Source organism: Cebus imitator, unplaced genomic scaffold (genome assembly GCF_001604975.1).
Source record: "Cebus imitator isolate Cc_AM_T3 unplaced genomic scaffold, Cebus_imitator-1.0 Scaffold156, whole genome shotgun sequence".
In the NCBI taxonomy this organism is placed as follows: Eukaryota; Metazoa; Chordata; class Mammalia; order Primates; family Cebidae; genus Cebus; species Cebus imitator.
The window spans coordinates 870,334-895,268 of record NW_016107471.1 but is presented as its reverse complement, the minus strand read 5'-3'; the positions used below and the strand labels follow the sequence as shown (position 1 = coordinate 895,268).

The 24,935-nt window shown below is 36.0% G+C and overlaps 1 protein-coding gene across 1 annotated transcript in view; it reads right to left on the bottom strand.

Moving 5' to 3' along the window:
- Nucleotides 1-3,858, bottom strand: part of PTPRQ (protein tyrosine phosphatase receptor type Q) — a 255,887-nt gene extending 252,029 nt beyond the window's left edge. Inside the window, exons 1-2 of the mRNA XM_037743831.1 lie at nt 3,631-3,858; nt 772-904 (exon numbers count right to left, since the gene is read on the bottom strand). Coding sequence (XP_037599759.1) covers nt 772-904; nt 3,631-3,858 — 361 coding nt within the window. The remainder of the gene's footprint in view (nt 1-771; nt 905-3,630) is intronic.
- Between the last annotated feature and the right edge of the window lie 21,077 nt (nt 3,859-24,935).

Below are 24,935 nucleotides of genomic sequence, written 5' to 3'. Positions count from 1 at the left end.
GGAGGCTGAGGCAGGAGAACTGCCTGAACCCAGGAGGCGGAGGTAGCGGTGAGCCCAGATCGCGCCATTGCACTCCAGCCTGGGTAACAAGAGCGAAACTCCGTCTCAAAAAAAAAATAATAATAAATAAAAAAAAAAATAAAGATGCAGGTTTTAAATTACCCCACTCATAAACCATAACATTATTTTGCATAACTTGTGAAGAATTATTACAAGATATTGACACTGATATGTCTTTGGAAAAGGGCATGCTCCAGTTAAAAGAAACACTTGTACTTGTTGCTATTGTTTTAATATTGCTAGCTGAGATTCCACCTAAAAAGTCAGGGAGAATGATTAGTACAGATTCAAATAAAATTGAATGAAACACAGTTACAAGATTACAAGATGGGAAAACATATTATCTACCCATAAAATATTTTCTAGACTATATGGGAGTTTCTTCTACTCTATATAGAATGAATGCATTAGATTACAGAGCCACATTACATTTTTTACATAATCTAGCTAACATTTAAAATCTCCATCATACCTATCCATTCATACTAGTACACATAAAATACCAAAATTGAAAACTAATTTCTTACCTTTGTTTATATATTTTTTTTAATTCTGAGATTTATATTATGTAAAAATAATACTATTATAATTTTACGGTACCATTATATACCTGTTAAATACTGTAAAATTCAAATTATCTGGTAATGAAAATTTTACCTTTTATAATAGATAATACAGTTGACATAAATGATCAACATATATATTACTTACGAGTTTGAAATGACTTTTCACTTAAAATTTGTCCATATCTCATGGACTGTAAAATGATGTGATAGTCTTCATTTTCCTCTACTGTTATTAATTTTTGATGCCTTTGTGAGTCTGTAAGAATACTTTTTACATTCTGTAAATAATTAGATTCATCTGCTTAAAAAATGTTTATTCAACATTATCTCTATGCCACTCACATTAAATAAAAATTTGACTTTTGTATATCTCCTTCATAAGAAGCAGTTTTTCAATACAGAATATAAATATACACATGAAATGTTTATTTCTATATAAAAGACATTATTTTTTAAATAATTACTCTCCTTTGGTATACAAATTCTAAAAAGACAGTCATTCCTATGAAAAAGTTAAATACTAGTTTGATCAACTACTTATTGAAGATATTTCATAAAATGCTAGCATTTTATATATTAATAAAATAAGAAACCCTGATAACTATTAGGATCCTATTTAACATGTGGTATTTGGTAACAACAGATTTACATTACGCTTACTTGTTATCAGAACCAAGAAAAGGTTTCTTACTTTTTGAGCAAAATCATTAACAAGTTGATATTTTTAAAAATAAAATTCAGGATTTCCTCCCTTAGGAAATTCATCCCACTCAATAAAAACTTCTGTTGTTTGCTTATTCATTGGTATATAATGAAAATTTTTTGAGATCTAAAATGGAAATGAGAAGAAACTGTAAAAACCAGTAAAAATGTACTCTTCGTTGTTCTTTTATAAACAGATTTATTAAAATGACACCTAAAATATACCAAATTATAATTTTAAAACATTTCAGTGGTGTCAGTGTCTACACATGAATTACTCTGTCAGTTATTCTATTTATAATTATAACTTTGAAAATGTTAAGCAAATAAAATAAGAACATGGAAATTTAAGATCCATGACTCTCGAACTAGGAAACATGTGTCCCTGGGTTCAGGGAAGGGGAAGAGACCCAAAGTCACAGGAAAAACACAGCAAATCCTCCTGGAATTCCAATTGTGAACATTGGTGATAATGTCTACAAAATGGAATTATTTCGCAGATATTCTTGACAATACATTTGCAAAGAAAATACTTGTGGGTACAAAGTGTTTGACACTGGGTCATTTTAGACCCTTATTTCATTTATATGTAATGAAAATATTAGCAAAGTACGATACACCACAGGTTCAGGGACCCTTAACGCTCCCTCAATGACAAAAAAGACTTCAACTCTCAGGAGAGTAATATTCCTACTATTCCTCAAAATTCCTACCAAAAACGACCCTGAAATGCGCTATTATACCCTTTTTTCTAGATTCTGACTTATCTCTATGATCATCCAAGACACAATTTTTAAACAATAAAAATACATATGTGAGTGACACCTAGTAAAGAAAACTTTTTTTCTTTCTGTATCCGATATTTAGCATTATTTTACTTCAATATACTCCTCATTTTCCAGAATGATAGACTCAATGCAATCACATCCTGCCCGTTAGCTAATTATTCCAAAGAGGGTGCACTCAAAAATGTCTTACCTTAACAACATATTGTAACCAGAGCAGTAGGATAATTAATTTCTCCATCTGGAAAGTAAAGTGTATGCAGTTCAGTTGAATATGTATATTTTTAACTTCAAAACTAAACTATTGGACATTTTTTAAATTGAGTGTAGGTATATCATTTTAATGTCACATCTTTTCAATTTAGAGTGACTGCTCATCCAATTAACTGTTAAGGCATTAATAAGTGAGTGCTGCATAATTTTTCCACTAAATAAAATTGGAAACATTGGTACTTTCCAACAAATAACAACTTGTTTCTAGAAACTGCTTTAATTAAGTATAAAGGAGGTGTTGGAAATAAAATGAATTACCAGGCAATTAGACAAAATTACATCTCATTGTGTGAAAGTATTTAACCTCAATTAATGGAAATCTAGAACACCTACGCAACTGCTGCTTCATTGGAACTAATTCCTTACATTTTAAAATTACACCATCATAATGAAAAATATTTCACAATACTGCTGATGAAACTGAAACTTAAATAGAAAAAACGTTCAATATTCATTTGAACTCAATTTATTTTTTAAATATATTCCTCTAAAAAACTTGCCTAGCATTTCATAGGAACGTGGAGACCCGAGGACCTAAAAACTTTTATATTCAACTTAAGGTACAAAGAATAAAAGAATACTCCTGTATTTTATATATGTTTTTAAAACTGAAAATACCATTTTAATAGTAAACAGGTCCCCAGGATCAATTTTAAAGCTCCTTAAACCTCACTCTAAAGCAAGTTTCTTCCTATAGAATCCTCTTTAGTTCTTATTAAGCAGGTGTTCAATTCAGATAAAATGGAATCCAGTTAAAAATAAATGCCTAATAATTAAATCCAGACTTTTCCACAAAACTACAAAGCTTTAACCTTGCCCATTTTGCCAAACAACCTGAGGTAAGTGTTCTATCCCTAGGGCTGTGATATTAATTTCCTCCTTAAACCTAAGCGTAAACTAGAATTTTGAAGGCTGTGTGCCATAATAAAAATGCGAAAGTGGAAAGCTCCTGAATGCCTGATCTTTAAGCCCAAAACCTCACTCAAATTCAGTTCTGTGAGTCACTGTGTTTGCCCTGGGTGTGCGTAAAGACCCCTTGCCCTGACGCGCACTGTTTTAGAGTCAAAAAGCGCCAACTTTTGAAATGGGGAGAGAGAGGCAGAGGATAAACCAAAGGAGGTTTAAACAATGGTTCGACTGGTGGAGAAAGAAGGAAAGAGCAGACACCTGGAAGAAGTCAAAGTGCAGGGGATGCCCGGCTGAGAAGTCTCAGGTGCCGCGGAGCTCCTGCAATCCGCCCTGACCCACGTCTGTCCCCAGCCCCCGACCTGCAGGCGCCCGGCGCCTGTGCTTTGGCAGTTTCGCGTGCCGGGGCAACTTGTCCGGGAGGTGCTGGCGCTGCTTGGGGTGAGGCGGCCCAGGCTGCCCAGGATTCCTGCCTGCGCTACAGCCCACCTCGCAGCCTGCCTCCTTTTAGCCTCCTTCTCGCTCTCTGCTCCAGCTCTTGCTGCAGCTGCTCTGGCGGCTTTCATTTGGACCAGTAATGCGCTCTCCCTGCGTTGGGTTAATTAAGCGATGGTTTCCATGGAGACAGACAGGCAGCCTTGGGAAGGGAAAGGAGTGAGAGGCAAGTCCCAAAACATTGAAATGTGGAGGAGAATTGCATTCTGCATGGAAGAAGGGAGGAAAGGGAAGGGCGATGAAGGAGAACGCGAGTGGGAAACATTGGCATCTCATTTAAAAACAAAACAAAATAAAAAGCGGAAGTCGACTATATAGCTGTGAATAGCCTAGTTTTGGCTTAAGATAAAATATGTGGCTTTGTATGAAGCCCCGCTCCTTATTAACGTGTGTGTGTGTGTGTGTGTGTGTGTGTGTGTGTGTGTGTGTGTTGCAGCATTTGACAATGCTGACTGAACCCGGAGATCTCAGCTTCCCTGACATCTCCCTTCCCTGGTGCTTCTATTTGCTTAGTCTGCGTCACTGTGTCCTCTGACATTGCCAGCTTAAAAACTGAGTTGACCCGTGGTGCCTTCCTTAACTGTAGGCTATTTCATTCACTTTTGTGATTTCAACCACATTCAAGATTTCCAATCATTCCGTCTCGGATTTCATGTCTTTCCAGGGCTTCAGAGAAGTATTTATAGCTCCAAGATGGGTATCTCCATCTGGATGTCCCTACAACTGATTCAAAACCATATTTTCAAACCTAAATTTGTAACTTCTTTCTCCAGCCCATTTCCTGAGGAAAGGATCCTTCACCCAAACAATCAAATGAAAATCGCCACCTCTTCATTCTCAGAGCCTTTTCTCACCACCCAATGTCACTTTATCCTCCAAATCTCTTTGATTCCACTTATAAACTGCCTCTTAGGCTGATTAACTCTTCATTATTACTACTGTCACAGACTTAATTGAAAACTTTAAATTTCTCTCTCACACACACACACACACACGCACGTGTGCTCTTGCTCTCTCTGTGTAGAAAACATGTATCATGTTTAGGAGTTTGTACCTCAGTGCAGTTCCTGTGGCTCCCTTTATGAGCTAAGCATCTCTTTGCAAATTTTGTTGTGGTGAAGAGTAAGCTTGAAGAGTGCTTAGCAGAGCATAAATACTTAATTGAAAGACAACCAGCATTGGTTCACTGCAGCTACTGCTAATACACTAACACTTGGATTATGTCTCCTTGTTTGATACTCCCACCAAATTCACTTTTCAACCACATCTCTCTCCTCTCTTCCTTGGCACCCTGACTTACATGTACTCTCAGTGAAGTAATGGGCCATAAACATTTACATCTCTGTAGATCTTTGTTTATATTGTAGCATACAAATTTACTTTTTATACATTTATGTCCTCAGCTAGATTAGGAACTCCATGATGGCAAGGACCATTATTAATTCAAGCATAGTTATAGATGTGAACTATATTTATTTTCATTCCTGGGGATTCTGCATATCTTTTGAGCCTTTACAAGTAGAAGGTATTGGCCAAGCATGGTGGCTTGTGCCTGTAATCCCAGCACTTTAGGAGGCCAAGACAGGTGGATCAGATCACTTGAGACCAGAAATTGGAGACCAGCCTGGGTAACATGGCGAAACCCCATCTCTACAAACCCATCTCTGTAATTTTAAAAGATAAAATGGTGGTGTGTGCCTCTGGTCCCAACTACTTGGGAGGCTGAGAGGAGAGGATCACTTGAGCCCAGGGGGTTGAAACTATAGTGAGCCATGATCATGCCACTGCACTCCAGCTGTGGTGACAGAGTAACATCCTGTCTCAAAAAATAAAAATAAGAGTAGAAGATGTCAAGGCAATTATACCACAAAATGATCTTATCACCACTGACTTAGCTTCTAGGCTTTGAGAAATATGATCAAATTCAAAATCCATCAAGTAGATTGAATAATGGGTATATATTTTCAATATGGCCTTCTACCTCTCATTTGCTCTGTAAACAATTTTATTTTAAATATGTAGCCTTCATAACATTATCATCAACTGTTGTTTACATCAGTCTCTCTATTAGGTCAATAAAGTAGGTAGCAAGCTAATCAATAGGGTTTCCTGCAAAATGTTTTCCTTGCTGAAGAGATGTCCTTTGAAATAATGCGGATTTCTTCCTGCCTTACCCTTTTATTAGGCCCTAGTAAATTAAGTATAGAGAAAGTAAGTGAAATATTTAAAAGAATTATGGGTTTTCACTTTCAAGAGGAAAAAAAAGTATATCTTTAATGATATTTCAACATGTTTATTCCTAAGGAAAATAATTTATTTGCCAGATGGAGAAGCATAGATAAAAGCCATTTAGGCAATTAATGGAGGTAACCACTATCCTATGATGTGAACTTTCTATTTTTAAATATGTTGTTTGGAATCTCAATTATATATCTTTTATTATGTAAATAAAGCCCATATCTTCACCAGCTGTTGGGTGAATATGTCTTCAAAACCACATTGCTGGTAGAAATGTGACAAATATACAAGTAAGTACAATAACTACCTCTTTTCTCATATTCAACTTCCCGTCATTTATTCATTCAAAAATATTAATTAATTTGAGAGAGGAGACCAAGAAAAATGGCCACATAGAAGCCTCCACTGATCATCCTCCCAACAGGAATACCAAATTTAACAATTATCTACATAAAAAGCACCTTCATAAGAACAAAAAATCAGCTTAGATACCAGCTCAGCTATAGTCAAGAAGAGCATTGGAATCTCCAATTCCAAGCCTTGGATTTTTTTTTTTTTTTTTTTTTTTTTGAGGTGGAGTTTCACTCTTGTTGCCTAGACTAGGGTGCAATGGCATGATCTCAACTCACTGCAACCTCTGCCTCCTGAGTTCAAGCAATTCTCCTGCCTCAGCCTTCTGAATAGCTGGGATTATAGTCATCTACCACCAGCTAGCACACATGGCTAATTTCACTAAGTTGGCCAAGCTAGTATCAAACTCCTGACTTCATGTGATCCACCCACCTCGGCCTCCCAAAGTGCTGGAATTACAGGCATAAGCCACCACACCCAGCCTAAGGCTTGGCTTTTAGATGGCATCTCTGGAACCTTCCCTGACCAGAGGGGAGCCCACTGCACTGAATTGTGAGTCCTAGGCCTGTCAGCATTCACCATAAGCTGACTGAGGAGCCCTTGGGCCTTAAATGAACAGTGGTGGTAACCCTGGCAGTATTCCCCATGGGCCTGTGATAGTGGTGGACAAGGGGAGAGATTCTTCTGCCTAAGGAAAGGGTGGGAACAATTTTGTCTTGTAGTTTCAGTGCCAGCTCAGCTGCAGTAGAACGACCACCAGGTGGATTTTCCAACTTCAGGCCCTATTTTCTAGTCAGTATCTCTGGACCTGTCTGGGGCCCAGGGGAACTCACCACCCTTAAGAGAAGGATACAAACCTGGCTGGCTTTGTGCCTGCTGACTATAGAGCCCCAGGGCCTTGAGTGAACATAGGCAGTAGCCAGGTAGTGGTTACATAGGGCCTTGGGCAAGACTCAGTGCTATGTTGGCTTCAGGTCTTACCCAGGGTAGTCCCAGTTGTGATGACAACAGGGGTGCTTGTGTCTTCCCTCCCCCAGCTCCAGTCAGCTCAGTACAGAGAGAGAAAGGTTCTATTTGGGGGAAAGTAAGGTAAAAGAACAAGAGTCTCAGCCTGATAATTCAGAGAATTCTTCTGGATCTTATCCAAGATCACCAAGCGGTATCTCTGTGAGTGTCCAAGAACCACAGTGTTACGGGGCTTACGGTAACCCCTAATCCAGATATGGTTGCAATGACCAACAACTTAGATCATTACACCCAAGTCTCTTTGAATACCCTGGAAAGCCTTTCCAAGAAGGACAGGTACAAGTAAGTCCAGACTGTGAAGACTACAATACATACCTAACTGTCCTAACACCCACAAGCATTAAAACCATGCAGAAGAACATGATCTCACCAAATGAACTACATAAGGCACCAGGCCCAATCCCAGAGAGACAGATATGTGACCTTGCAGACAGACAATTAAAAATAGATGTTTTGAGTATACTCAAAAAAATTCAAGATAACACAAAGACAGAATTCAGAATCCTATCAGATAAGTTTAACAAAGAAATTTAAATAATGATAAAGAATCATGCAGAAATTCTTGAGTTGAAAAATATAATGATCTACTGAAGAGTTCACCAGAGTCTTGCACCAGTGGAATTGATGAAGCAGAATTAGTGAGCTTGAAGACAGACTTTTTGAAAATACACAGAGGAAACAAAAGGAAAAAGAATTAAAAATGATTAAACATGCCTGCTGGATCTAGAAAATACTCTGGAAAGGGAAATCTAAGACTTAAATGACCTAAAAGTAAAATAAGAATTATTGGCCTTAAATAGTATGTAGAGAGAGAAATAGGAGTAAAACATTTATTCAAAGGGATAACAGAGAACTTCCCAAACCTAGTTAAAGATACCAATATTCAAGTATAAGAACATTATTGCATGCCAAGCAGATTTAACACAAAGAAGACTACCTCAAGGTATTTAATAGTTTAATGATGACCTTTGGGAGTTTGACTTACGAATAATCAAACTCCCAAAGATGAAGGATGAAGAAAGGATCCTAAAAGCAGCAAAAGAAAAGAAACAACATACAATGGAACTCCGATATATCTAGCAGGAGACTTTTCAGCAGAAACCTTACAGGTCAAGCGAGAGTGACACGAAATGTTCAAAGTGCTGAAGAAAAAAAGTTTGACTCTAGGATAGTATATCTAGTGAAAATATCTTTCAAGCCTGAGGGAAATAAAAGTACCTTCCCAGAAAAACAAAAACTGAGGAATTTCATCAGCACTAGACCTGTTTACATTTACGAGAAATGCTAAAGGGAGTTCTTCAATATGAAAAAAGAGGATGTTAATGAGCAATAAGAAATCATCCAAAGGTGGGGAGGTTGGGGAGGGATAACATGGGGAGAAATGCCAGATACAGGCGATGGAGGGATGGAGGCAGCAAAAACCACATTGCCATGTATTTACCTATGCAACAATCCTGCATCATCTGCACATGTACCCGGGAACCTAAAGTACAATAAAAACAAAACAAAACAAAACAAAAGGAAAAGAAATCATCCAAAGGAACCAAACACACTAGTGATAGTAAGTACACAGAAAAACACAGATTATTATAACAGTATAATTGTGATTTGTAAACTACTCATGTCTTAAGGAGAAAGACAAAAAGATGAATGGATCAAAAATAATAACTACAATAACTTTTCAAGACATAGACAATACAATTAAGATATAAATAGAAACAACAAAAAGTTAAAAAGCAGGGAGACAAAATTAAGGTGTAGAGTTTTTACTGGTTTCTTTTTGCTTATTTGTTAGTGTGTTTATCCAATCAGTGTTAAGCTGTTGTGATGGTTAATACTGTCAACTTGATTGGATTGAAGGATACAAAGTATTAATCTTGGGTGTGTCTGTGAGGGTGTTGTCAAAAGAGATCAACATTTGAGTCAGTGGGCTGGGGAAGGAAGATCCACCCTTAATGTGGTGGGCACAATCTAATCAGCTGCTAAGAATATAAAGCTGGCAGAAATATGTGAAAATGAGATGACGGGCCTATTCTCCCAGCTACATCTTTCTCCTGTGCTGGCTGCTTCCTACCATCGAACATCAGACTCCAAGTTCTTCAGTTTTGGGACTCGGACTGACTCTCCTTCCTCCTCAGCTTGCACACAGCCTATTTTGGGACCTTGTGATCATGTGAGTTAATACTTAATAAACTTCCCTTTATAAAAAAAATAGCCAGATGTGGTGGTGGGCACCTGTAGTCGCAGCTACTTGGGAGGCTGAGGCAGGAGAATCACTTGAACCTGGGAGGCAGAGGTTGCAAAGAGCCAAGATCATGCCACTGACTCCAGCCTGGGTGACAGAGCAAGACTCCCTCTAAAATAAAATAAAATAAAATAAAATAAAATAACAAACTAGAAAAGGAAGAGCAAACCAAACCCAAAGTTAGTAGAAGAAAATAAATAATAAAGATCAGAGCAGGAATAAATGAAATGAAGGAAACAATACAAAAGATCAACAAAATGAGAAATTGTTTTTTTGAAAGATAAAATTGACACACCTTTAGCCAGACTAAGAAAAAAAATTAAAAAGAGAAGAAAATGCAGACATTACAACCAATACCACAGAAATCAAAGGATCATTAAAGGCTACAATGAATAACTACATGCCAATATATTAGAAAACCTAGAAAAAATTGATAAATTCTTAGACACATACAATCTACCAAGATTGAAACATGAAGAAATCCAAAACCTGAATAGGCCAGTAAAAAGTAATTACATTGAAGCTGTAATAAAATGTCTCTTGACAAAGAAAAGCCCATGAACTGATAGCTTCACTGCTAAATTTTACCAAACACTTAAAGAACTAATACCAATCCTACTCAAACTATTCCAAAAAACATAGGAAAGGAATCCTTCCAAATTCATTCTACAAGGCCAGTATTACACTGATACCAAAATCAGACAAAGATGTATTTGAAAAAGAAAACTGGGACAGGTGCAGATGCTCATGCTTGTAATCCCAGCACTTTGAGAGGCCAAGGCAGGTGGATCACTCGAGGTCAGGAGTTTGAGACCAGCGTGGCCAACATGGGGAAATACCATCTCTACTAAAAATACAAAAATTAGCCAGGTGTGGTGGTGTGCATCTGTAATCCCAGCTACTAGGGAGGCTGATGCAGTAGAATTATTTGAACCCAGGAGGCAGAGGTTGCAGTAAGCTGAGATTGCACCACTATTCCAGCCTGGGAAACAGCAAGACTCTGTCTTGAAAAACATAAAAATAAAAATGAAAAAGAAAAGAAAAAAGAAAACTATCAGTCAATATCCCTGATAAACACTGATGCAAAAATCCTCAACAAAATACTAGCAAACTGAATTCAACAACACATTAAAATGATTATTCATCATGAACAAGAGGGATTTATCCCAAGGATGATGGTACAACATATGCAAATCAATCAGTGTGATACATCATATCAACAGAATGAAAGACAAAAACCATAGGATCATTTTAATTGATACTGAAAAACCAATGATAAAAGTTAACATCTCTTTATGATAAAAACCCTCAATAAACCAGAGATAGAAGGAACATACTTCAACATAATAAAAAGCCATATACGACAGACACACAGTTGGTATCATACAGAATTGGGAGAAATAGAAAGCCTTCCCTCTAAGATCCAGAACACAACAAGGATGTCCACTTTACCACTGTTACTGAACATAGTACTGGAAGTCTTAGCTAGTGCAACAAGAGAAAGAAATAAAAGCCATCGAAATTGGAATGGAAAAAGTCAAATTATCCTTATTTGCAGATGACTTGGTCTTATATTTGTAAACACCTAAAGACTCCACCAAAAAATCTATTTGAACTGATAAACAAATTCAGTAAAGTTGCAAGACACAAAATCAAAATACAAAAATCAGTAGCATTTCTATATGCCAACAGCAAACAATCTGAAAAAGAAATTAAGAAGGTAATCTGATATACAAATGCTACAATTAATATTAAATACCTAGGAATTAACCAAAGAAGTGAAGGAACTCTACAATGAAAACGTTAATGAAAAAAAGAGCATTAATGAAAAAATACATAAATATATAGCACTGATGAAAAAAGAAGACACCAAAAAAATGGAAAGATATTCCATGTTCATGAATGCGAAGAATCAATATTGTTAAAAAGTTCATACTACCCAAAGCAATCTACAAATTTAATGCACTCTCTATCAAAATAACAATAATATTCTTCACAAAGGTTGAAAAAAAAAAAACCCAACATTTGTACAGCACCACAAAAGACCCAGAATAGCCAAAGCTATCCTGAGCAAACAGAACAAAATCAGAGGAGTCATATTAATTGACTTCAAATTATACCACAGAGCTATGGTAACCAAAACAGCATGGTATTAACATAAAAACAGACACATAGACCAAATGGAACAGAAGAGAGAACCCAGAAACAAATCCATACATCTATAGTGAACTCATTTTTGACTAAGGTGCCAGGAACACACACTGGGGAAAGGATAATCTCTTCAGCAACTGGTGCTAGGGAAACTGAATGTCCATAGGCAAAAGAATGAAACTAGACCCCTAGTTCTCACCATGTAAAATAATCTAATAAAAATGGATTAAAGACTTAAAACTAAGATCTCAAACTATGAAAATACTCAAAGAAAACATTGGAGAAACTCAGACATTGGACTGGGAAAAGATTTCTTATGTATCCCACAAGCAGAGAAACTAAAGTAAAAATGGACAAATAGGATCACATCAAGTTAAAAAAGTTCTGCACAGCAAAGGAAATAATTAACAAAATGAAGAGTTAACCCACACAATGGGAGAAAATATATGCAAACTATCCATCTAACAAGGGATTAAAGTGACCGGAATATATAAGGAGCTCAAACATCTCTTTAGGATAAAAAACAAATAATCTGATTTGAAAATGGACAAAAAAGTCTGAATAGACATTTCTCAAAAGAAGATCTACAAATGGCAAAAAGTCACACAAAAAGGTGCTCAATGTCACTGATCAGAGAAATCCAAATAAAAACCACCATGAGTTAGTATCTCACCCCAGTTGAAATGGCTTTTATTCAAACGGCAAATGTTGGCAGGAATGTGGTGAATATAGGAAAAGCTTGTAGACGGTTGGTGGGAATGTAAATTAGTACAACCACAATGGAGAACAGTTTGGAGGTTCCTCAAAAGGTAAAAATAGAGCTACCATATGATCCAGCAATCCCACTCCTAAGTATATACCCAAAAGAAAGAAAAGAGATATTTGCATTCCTATGTTTACTGTAACACCATTCAAAAGATTTGAAAGCAAATGCCAGATATAGGTGAAGGGGAGGAAGGCAGCAAATCACGTTGCCATGTGTGTACCTATGCAACAATCTTGCATGTTCTTCACATGTACCCCAAAACCTAAAATGCAATAAAAAATAAAAAGAAAGCAACCCAAGTGTCTATCAACAGATGAATGGATAAAGAAAATGTTACATGGAGTACTATCCAGCCATACAAAGAATAAAATCCTGTCATTTGCAACAGCATGGATGGCACTGGAGGTCATTACATTAAGTGAAATAAGCCAGGGACAAAAAGAAAAACTGCATGTTCTCACTTATTTGTAGGATCGAAAAATCAAAACATTTAAACTCATGGAAATAGAGAGTAGAAGGGTCGTTATCAGAGGCTGGGAAGGGTAGTGGAGAGGATGGAGGGAACTGGGGATGATTAATGGGTACAAAAAATAGAAAGAATGAATAAGATCTGGGATTTGACAGCACAACAGGGTGACTACAGTCAATAATAATTTAACTGTACATTTTTAAATAACTAAAAGAGTATAACTGGATTGTAACACAGAGGGTAAATGCTTGAGATGCTGGAATAGAAGTTTCACTTCTATTTCATCTTTTTCCTGAAACCTTTACTAGGAATCTCTTAGTTCATAACCCCTTCTTCTGTGCTTCTGTGGCATTTAGTGCCTCTCATTGTCACTCATGAAATCCTACATTGTATATAATTATTTGTATGTATCTTATTATCCCTACCAGGCAGTACACTTCCTGAAGGGAAGACTTGTATCCTACTGATCTTCCTATTACTCATAGAGCCTAATCAATATCTTACATAGTAGGCACTTAATGAATGTTTCTAGAATACTTGATGAAGATATATTATAAAGCTGTCTATCTTCTTGTTTTCAGGTGCCATTGAGACTTAAACCTCTGCAAAATATTTAAAATGTTTTTGGAAAAGCAAATATAAACTTTAACATAAGTCATATCACTGTGAAAAAAATCATCCATGATTTACAAGATTACTGTAACCTGACATTATCAAGCATGGTTTTGCTTTGAACACAGAGTCCTTTTCAGAATTCTTGGCAATATCCATAAGGATTTTTCTTTCTTGATGCTTTACTCTTTAGAGAAGCCAAGATCCATCACATTCTGGAGTGTGGAAAACTGAACTTTTGTAAGGTTAAAATGAAATCATACTTGAGAATTGAAGACTAGCATTAAAACATCCTTCTTTAAACCTGGAAAAAAGCAATGGTACAGCTTTTTGTCTTTCCTGGTCTCATTGTACTTCCTGTTCTTGCAAGTCTTTTTTACTGTCCTCCTTTAAAGAAAACATTTTACTCAAAAATTTGTCACAAAAATAACACTTCCATAATCTGTAATACATTTCAAAATTAGCCAGATTTCTATCACTATTTAAGGAAAAGCCATTGTTGCTATAAAATTCATAAGCTTTAATTTGGTGGCATGAAAATGAAAGATGGGTTAGCAGCATTATTCATCAGTATTTGGTTTCCTAAACAGGAAGCCAAAAGGTTTATTTATTTATTTTAGTTCTATAACTAGGCTTCGCCTTTTCTACAATGTAAAATTTCCTAAAAATTTATGGTATTATTTTTCTAGCATATTCATTTACACAGTATAAAAATAGTTATTGCAACAGATCTTTTATGAAAAGATATTCAATCAACCAAATTAATCCACAGTAATTTACTTTGAGTGAATATGGTATATTTAATAAAGTGGCTTTACTTCAAAATCCAAGATAAATATTCAGACTTTTCTATATTCATTGTTGTAAGTTAAAATTCAAATATCATGTTAAAAATTGGGACTAAACAAAAAGAGTTTTTTATGTCTAAGTTGGTGCTTGTGAAGTAATTCAGAGCCCTGGTCCATTTATAGCTTTCCCGATAGATTTTTTCAAGGCATATTCCAGGACAGGTGGGAATTTATTTCTGGAAGTGATTATCAGCATATTTAACATGTGTAATTAATGAATTCAGTTCAGCAACACTGAGAAATTCTGATGAAGAAAGTATCTTGAATGCAGGAACATGGAAGGAAAAACAGCAAAACCCTGACTGCAAAGGCTTTATATCCAGGGGAGAAGATCCATTATCCTTACACTTTGAAATGTCAGAGAAAAAGAAGAGAAGAGTAGAGGATAAGTGAGCTCTGTGAGGTTACAGGAATGGGCAATGGCTCTGACTTGTCCAAGGGCAAATCTTTAGCCCCTATGATAAGCAAAAATCTAGGATAACACCTAAGATTCCCACCCTCTGGTACTCACACTCTATATCATTCTTTTCCTGTGAGGGTGGGTGAGACCAATGAATTTAATGGAATAGTCACTTCCATGATTATGTTACGTTATATAAGACTTCATTGCAGTAGAACAAAAGAGGGGTTTTTCTGCTGGCTTTGGAGAAGTCAGTTGCCAAGATGTCAGAGGGCCAAGTGGTTAGCACATGAGCATGGCCTCCAGTAGCTGAGAGTGTGCCCCAGCTGACAGCCACCACAAAAAAATGGGGATCTCACGCCTGCATTCACAAGGAACTTAATTCTGCCAACAACATGAATGAGCCTGGAAGAGGAAGATTCCAAACCTCAGATGAAACTACAGAACGAGCCAACAACTCAGTTTCAGCCTGTAAGACAGACCATGAGTAGAGAACCCAGCTAACTTACATTCAAACTCCTAAGCCCCAGAAACTGAGATCATCAATGTGTTTTGTTTTAAGCAACTAAATGTGTGGTAATTGGTTTTACAGCAATGAAAAACTAATACACACTAACAGTTACTGTGATTGGCCAGTCATTGCACTGGATTTTTTGAAATAGAGCACAGAGATAGATGTTCTCTTCTTTTTGTTGGCAAATGCATGAAGGTTGTTGCCTCAAAGGTGCAAAGTTGCAGTTGCCCATGGAGCAGCCCGCAATGCAGTGGGAAAAAACGAAACTGGCAGAGCAATAGAAACAGAGATTAATGCATGCAAGTCCCCACATTTCATTCTCTCCTGCCTATCTTAAGTTTGGTTATTGTTAGAAGGAAATATTTATCTCAAATTCTTTGAAGGACATCTCTTGGAGTGAATTCATGCTACAACTACTACGTACCTCCCATGGGTAAGTAAATATGACATCATAGGGATTTGAACTCAGGCTACTTCTAGAGACTGGTCTCCTTACCACTAAACACATGAAAAGCAATAGAATCTCTCCCTACTGATTAAGTAATTAATTTCCTCTTCTTTGATATAATTAAACCAGCTGCTGTTGGAGCAAGGAAATGAATACAACTATAACTAGATGTATTCTGGCACTACTTTTAGCATAACACTTTTATATGTATATAGCCTATGTACTCATTCTACAGTTAGAAATAATTTCCTAATTGTTGATTTTGTCAGGCATGGTGGCTCACACCTGTAGTCCCAAAACTTTGGGAGCCTGAGGTGGGCAGATCACTTAAGCCCAGGAGTTTGAGACCAGTCTGGGAAATATAGCAAAACCTCATCTCTACAAAAAAATTAGCTGGACATGGTAGCATGTGCCTGTGGTTCCAGTTGCTCAGGAGGCTGAGTTGGGAGGATTGCTTGAACCTGAGAGGTCAAGGCTGCAGTGGGCCATGCAGGCTGAACTCCAACCTGAGTGACAATACAAGACCTTGTCTCAAAAAATATATATATTGTACATAGATATAGATATAGATTTTAATATACTAATTTTAATATCAAATAATTCTCATGCATTTGACTACACATTTATTATCCTAATATTATAGGTCAGCTTATTTCCTTAAGACTCCTTTGCACAATTGTATGGATCTTTTGTACAACATTGATATCTGATTTTCAAAATTTGTGCTGTTCTAAAATAAAACAAGTGATAAGACTTGGAGTGCAAAAAAGTATACTATATTAATTACAAATCATAGAGCTCTTCTCCTGAAAATAAAGAACTAAAAAACAAATGTTCATCACAGATGAGGAGAAAGCACAATGTTCTATTTCAGCTTGGTATGCCACATAGATGTGCAGACCATGCATGTTATTTTAGCCAAAATCAAGTTGCTGAATATGCTCAGATTTATGCCATGACAGATATAAACAGTGACCTTTTCCAATATTTTCTTATTCTTAAATCAAGCAAAACAATTATGATCTTGGCAGATTTTAAAGGGGAAGTGGGAGTTTCTCTTTTAAATACAAACATTATTATCTTCAAATATGAGTTACAAATTTCACATAAATTACAATTTAGCCTCCTCTGCTCAAGCTAGCCAATATTTTTTTCTCTTCTGAAAAATGTTAGAAATACTTGTTTGAAGTTGGTATTACTCAAAATGGCTAATACTAAAACTTTTTTTAATCAAAATTGTTTATGTATTGCTTAAATAGTAAAATGTATGCCTTGAAGTAATTTTGGTTTTTTAACCTTCGGCCAAAATCACTATTTTCTAAGAACCTCACTATCTCTTTACAAATAAAACAAAACAAAACAAAATCTAATTTTCTTAGATTCAAGATAAACACTTGCTTATTGAAGAGAATTTTGAATATATACAAGTAAAAAATATAGAAATTCACCCAAAATACCACCAGCCCAAGATAGCCAATATTGAACATATTCATGTATTTCTTCCCAAGATATTTTCTGTGTAATGTATACATATCTTATTTTTAACAAGACTGGAATAATTAAATTATATATCTTGTTTTTTCATAAAACATTTTGTGTCAGTAAAGAATTTTTTAAAATATGATTTTGAATTAGGTATAATAATCCAAGTTATAAATGTCACAATTTATATAACAATAACCCAAAAATAGAATTATGGAATATTTAAGTTGTTTCCAACTTTTTGATATCAGAAAAATGTTCAGATATGTCTTCAAGTATGCATGACAGTACTCCTTAATGTATACCTGACTAATGTTTCTCTAAACATTGAAGAAAAAGAAAAATAGAAAAAAAAACAAAATCACAACTAAAATTGTGCAACAGAATAAAATTGAGTTCAGAAGAAAATCTGTAAAATAGAAAAAAAGTCAACCAACAAAAGTGAAAGGAGATAGCTAACATACCTTACATTTCCAATTCTTGAACTCAGAGTTTTGAGATCTATACCTACCAGAAACTGATCAGGGACCACATTGTTATACAACTATATGTCTAAAAGTAGCTAAAGTTTCTCTCACTCCAACAATCTCCCTGGCTTTCTATTTTTATTCAGAGATAACAGTTCCCAGAAAACAACAGATTCTAGCCCACTATATTTTATTAGTTGGTGACCATGAGACAAACGTAGATTAGAAAGAATCAGGAATAACAACAACCAAAAACAGTAGTTGTACATAATGGAAACTGGAACTTTCTCTATATTTTGACAAATCAGGATATTGGAGAAGCATGAATAGAGTTTGGAAAAGTGGCCACCTCTGTATAAAAGAGAAATGCTAGCTAAAGTATGGAAACGAAATAGAAATCAACTTTATCATCCTGCCCTATACTTTGAGATGTGAGAATAAAATTCGAAATTTCTCAAGTGGTAATAGAGTATAACCAAGGGTAACCCATATACCCTAATCATTAATAAACAGTCAAAATGACATGAAAATAAGCCATATAACCTATGGAATATGACTGCAAAGAAAAGGAAAGAGAATAGCATCCTAAAACTTCAGAGGAATAACAGACAAATTAATATAAGCACCATGTTGGAAAATTTGGGAACAAAATACAGGAGAGTTTGGTTTTCTCTACACGGTGCAAAAGACATGTAGAAAAATATTTAGAGGAAACAGCAGTTTGGTATAGATATAAAACAACCTGAGGTTACAAAATTCGATGATATAAAAATGACATCAGATAAAAAATTAATGCAAGTAAACTAAAAATTCTGCATTCACAGAATTATAATCGACACTAACTGAAGTAGAGTAAATATGAATTGGTATTATGGAAGGAAAACTTGAAAACCTCTGTAATTATACAGAACAAAAAGACAGGTGAAATATGAGAAAATGTCAAAGGTATGAAAGATAAACAACATACATATAATATTCCTGAATATAAAATGAGATTAACTGAAATGAAAGCATATCAAATAAAACATACTAGTAATATAATACATTTTATGTATTTAGAAAAAGACTGCGTGAAGATTGAAATATTTCAAATGTCTTAAGGAATATCAATGGATAGAGAACTATAACCATACATATTTTCACAATATCGTTGAATTCAAACCTTGAAAGAAATTTTCAATAAGCAACAATTTAGGAGACAAAGTAAAATATCTATAATGGAACCAAATATCAGCTAGAACCAGACTTTTATTTTGCAATACTAAATGCCCAAACACAGTGAAGCAATGTCTACTTTTTTGAAAGTAACTATGACCTGAAATTTTTATAACCAGTTAATATATATATATATAATAAAAATATATATACATATCAAGTTCTTTCTATGTGCTTAAAGTTCTACTAAGTGCTTTACATATGTTATTCTCATTAGCCTGACACTATTTCTATAGAACATTTGAAAAAATATGAAGTGTAAAATTGTTCAATTTATTTAGTCACAAATAACTTTATAAAGATTTGATGTTGTACCTATTTGATCTGAGAACCTCAGACCTTAGCTGTCATGCTATACTATGAATAAAACCTTAGAATATACAATCCATGTGCCCTTCCAGAGAAAAATCACTTGATGTTACATATCAAGCAACCAAAAAACAAAACAAACATAACAATTTAGAAATGGTGACAGTAGCCTGACAGTAAGGGTTATAGCTAATTCACACATAGAACTATTAGGCTGGGTTACAAAAAATACTAATCCTATTTATGTGTTTGTGTGTTTATGTGCATGCCTATATGGCTTTTAATAGAAAATATTAATATAGACATATAATTAAATATGGATATAAAATACATATGGTTATAAAGGCAGAAAAATTTAAATTACATATTCTTTAATAAAAAACCATAGTCTTCTATACTTTTATCTATCCCTAAATTTCTGTAAATGCTGTATTTTTTAAATAGATGACTTTTTTTGTAATATAATAATAAAATTTTATCTTTAGCTAGACATTTAAAACTTTCTCATTAGCAGCTGTTAATGAATAAATTCTGAGAAATTTCTTCCCCCCACAAAGATGCAATGAAAAGACAAGATTCCAAGAGCTACAGCCATTTATAAGACTTTATTAGAAAACTATGAAGGCTAGTAACACAACAGTAGCTAACTTTTGTACGAATTACCACATGGTGCCTTCTCATGGCAGATATCTTAGGAAAACGCATAGTGTCTGGTGGGTGACAGGAAAAGCCTCCTGCTTCTAACTGCAGAAATTATAAAAAACAGCCTCCTCCCTCTGGGAAGATGTAGCTCCAAACAAGAGGACCATGACTTCATCTTTATGCAAAGAAAAAAAGGCTTTCCTTCCCCTGGGTAGAAACAGCCCCTTGTCAAGGCACATGTCTTGATTTGAGGAGACTGATCTATAATTCAGCACTACCTTTCTTCTGTAAGATAAGCACTTTTATACAATGCCCAAACTGTAAAACCATTCACAGCAATCCTGTCTGGGAATATTAGCACAAATATAAATCCTAACCCACTTGAATTTGGTCAATGATACTTATTCTATATTTTGAAATTATCTGAGTCTATATGTTGTATAACAACAATAAAATCCTAAGGCACCCCTAAAACAACTGAACAGGTCCCCTCTGGGCAAAGAGGACCGCAGAGAAACCTAAAAAACTGAATTCCTGGCCGCAGTGTGAAAGGAGGTCATGCAAGTCTCATTATACCTCCTGCCTTTTGGACTTTAGGTACAACTGACCAGCATTAACATTGAGATGAAGACCATAAGACTGACAAAACAGACTCTGTGTGGCAATAAGATACCAAATTCTAATCGTAGTCTGGTATAGCATCAACATGACAGATAGCGTACCCTAAAGGAAATAAAAGTAAATCTTACCCCAAAATATGTCTTTGACATATTGTAAAATGGTCCTGCAAAGTCTTCTCTTGTGGGGTAAATTTGCATCTGTAGAGAACCTCCTCTTTCTATGTCTTTCCCAGATCTAGGAGAGATTAAATGAGAGTCTAATATTTTTTTTAAAGATGGTGCTTCGTTCTGTTGCCCAGGCTAGTACAGCGGGTGGCACAATCTGAGCTCACTGCAACCTCTGCCTCCCGCGTTCAAGCGATTATACTGCCTCAGCCTCCTGAGTAGCTTGGATTCCAGGCATGCACCACCATGCCCAGCTAATTTATGTATTTTTAGTAGAGACAGGGTTTCACCATGTTGGCCAGGATGGTCTCAATCTCTTAACCTTGCTATCCAACCGCCTTGGCCTCCCAAAGTGCTGGGATTACAGGCATGAGCCACCACACCTGGCCCTGACACTTTTTTTAAGGTCTGAAAGAAGACAATTATCTACTGTCTCTGAAAGCTATAACCTGGAGGCTTCATCTACATAACAAGGACTTGTTCTCTACAACTGCCATTATTTTAACTCAAGCATTTCTTTCTACTGACTTCAAGTCTTTAGACAGAACTTAGCTCTTTCAACCAACTGCCAATCAGAAAATCTTTGAATCTACCTGCGATTTGTAAGACCCACACATACAATATATCCCGCTTCTTTAGGCCCGACCAATGTATATGTCCCATGTATTAATTTATGTCTTTGCTTGTGTCTCCCTAAAAGGTATCAAATCAAACTGTAACCTATGTTAGGCACACTTTCTTAGGGCCTCTAGAGACTATTCTTTGGGCCATAGTCAATTGGCTCAAGATAAACAGAATAAGCCTCTTTAAACACTTCACAGAGTTTTGCTGTTTTTGGTCTACAATATCATAACCACAAACCTTCACAATGTATCAATTTTAATTAATTGATATACCTGGATTTCAAATATTTAGTGTTATTTTCTGTGTAATGTGAACATTAAGCATAAAACTTAACATGGTGATTGTCTAAAAAAAACCCCTCAAAAACCTTACAGTTCCTATTAAGAGCCTCTTTTCTCCTGTTAGGCATAGCAACTCAAGAGACTGCCTTTCTCTTCTACTTTTAAGCTTCATTGAATTGATAAATTAGTAATTAATTTGGATTCACCTCTTAAAACTAACATGAATGACAGGTTTTATTTTGTTAATAATTCAACTTTTAAAAATGGAATCAAAATTCCTAGGTTATATTCATTGTAATATAGCCTTTAAAAGGTAGTGTTAGGTAAGTTAAAGTTTCCAAAATTGTTTGTTCTTCTAGGGCATAGCTTAAAATTACCAAGTAAGAAAATACACAAAGGAAAAATAGACAAAAGAACAACTACAGTAAGTATGTAAAAAGGTTTCAATTCAATGGCAAGCTCAGATACATATACTAATATCATATGAGCTGACATTTTTTGCTTATCACATCAGTGAGTTCTTCTGTTACAATATAATATTGATGATGATAAGGGATAAAGGAAACAAACTCATAAATAGTGTTTGTGGGAGCAAAAGTTGATTCACCAGTTATGGAAGACAAATTTGGCAACAGGAAAAGAAATTCTTCACATGTTGATACCATTTGATCCTTCAATTCCACTTCACACTTAAGGATTTATAAAATGAAAAAATAGAAACAAATCAAATATCCATTAATAGACTGGCTAAATCAATTGTGATATTCACTTAATGGATTACTATATAGCATATAAAATTTCTGCTGCAGAAAAGTGCACAAGAATATAAGAATTTTTACAAATTTAAAAATTACAGAAATATATGTTTAAGATCAGGAGAGGCAGAGAGAAAGGAAAAAATAAATAACCAAATATTCAAAATAAATTATTTGTGTGACTATTTTGTTTTTACTTTCTACAATCAATACACGAGAGTCTGTTTTTTACTATTCTCCCTCCCAACATGACAGAGCATACAGTTAAAAGTCTTTATTGATTTAATAAGCAAACATTTGCATCTTGTAGTTTAAATGTTTATTTCTGAGCCTATCAGGAAGCACATACGTATGTATATGTACACACAACACACACACATGCAGTGTTAAGAGCTGTGAATGGCCAGGAAAACTGGGAAAGAATGGCTATAGAGGTTGAAATAGAGCCTGAGCTGGGGAAGACTGGGAGGAAGTAACTTAAGGAAAGTGAGATGAGAGAGGAGAGGATCAAAAGCAAGTACAAGGCAGATTGTTAGACAGCAGGCCACAATCACACAGACGTACCTGGAAAGGCCAAATGGAACTCCTACATCTTGGAAAGATTGCTGGGAGTGAGGAACGATGGTGAGCAATTCACTGGCTGACTTCTGGGCCTGTCAAGCGTCGGTCAGAGTTCACCCCATAGGGTATTAACTCCTGCTCTTTCCAGCTCCATTATCCAGCTCATCAAGGCATTCATGAGGGCACATGAGTTTTTCCAGAAGTGGTGGTGGAAGCCAGAGCTCCCATGGCAGACACTAGGCAGGGATGGAGTCCTTCCTCCACAGAAGTAGAGTGAGCAGTGATCAGAGGAAGGTGAAGAGGCCCATGGTGGGGACCGGGTCAGCTACACATGTGCAGTGCTATTCCTGTGTCCACAGTCTGGTGGGAAGAATCTTCCATGAAGGTGGAAGCAGAAGCGGATCCAGCACCACCAACTGCAGAAACATGAGCATGAGCCAATCTCTGCATGAGCAGAAGTGGAGGGGTGCATGTATCAAGAACAATTTATCACCTGGCAATCCCCTTTCAACACACTTCACTATGCTATTGTCCATAAGAAACACCAATTCATTCATAAATTCAGTGACTCATCATTTGACAGGCTGTAACTACAGTCCATTGTATAGCCCTATACTCCCTTGGCTCTATGACTTCCATCAAGGTTCCAGACTTTACTTCAACATCTATGGCCATTCTTTCTCAGTCCTTTTCTCTGGCCATTCTTTTTCTATATGAGTCCTTAGATGTAAGAGGTCTTCAAGACTCAATGTTAAATCATGTTTTCCTCTCACTGTATACTCTTGCCCTAGCTAACTTTGTCTATTCTCATAGTTTCATACAATTTATATGTTAACAAATCCTAAAAATACTTCAACAAAGATGTTTCTTGAGCACCAAACCAATAGAAATAGCCATGTTCTGATAACGGCACTCAGTTGTCTAATCAGCCATGTCAACATGCTCAGAATTGGATTCTAAATGTTCCCCATCCCACCCCTAAAATTCACCTTTCTGTTCAAGGTTTATTCATTCAGCTGCTGATCAAACTCAGAAACATTCTCAAAACACTTTTCTGTATCATAACGATTACCAAGTCCTTGACTTACATCTTATATAGTACTCTTCTCCCTCTGAAATATATCTTGTATAGTACATTTCTCCCATCTGCACTGCCACTGCCATTTCTCACCTATTCTATAGCAATAGCATCATATCAGCCTTTTTGTTTATTGCTTGGCTTCCCAGTTCATCTCACCAGCCTCATTCTGTATCACACTCCCCATTACTCAAAACAAACAAACAAAATTCTGTCAATCATTTCCCTGATCAGCCTTTGTCCTTTCTTCTCAAAATACCTTAATATATGCTGTTCTCTTCTCTTGGAAATGCTTTATTGGTTGATTCACACTTGTCCTTCGGGTCTCAACTTACACATCAATTTCTCAGAGGCCTCCCTTTACTTTTCACCCAATCTCTGGCGTGTGCTGCATCCCACACTGCATAAGCGTTCAAAGACATAAGAGGGAACAGCAGGGGATAAAGAAAGATATACAGACAGACATATAAAGGTGGGCCAGGCGGTCCAAAAAGCTGATGGTGTCAGTCTCTTTGGCTCTGTCCTGCCTCAGAGTACTTTATTTTATGTGTTCACAAAGCACATAGCAGAGGGAGGGTGCAGTTACCCAGAACAGCCTGTGGTTATAATTCTCATATTTCAGATAACATACCTCAGCTAACAACTATCTTGCAGCAAGGTCAGTGAAAGCTGGTTATCTTTTGCTAGGCCCAACTGCTCTTCTCCAAGACATACACATTCCCCTATTATGGTTTCACTTCTCTGGAGTTCACCCAAAGTTCACAGCAGCCTTGCTGCTGACCCCGCTAGAGGGGTTGGGCTACTCCGGCTCTCTACACCAACCCAAATTAGATTTTGCTATGTCACTGTTACAGCAACCTCTACTCTTCCCTTGTAGCATG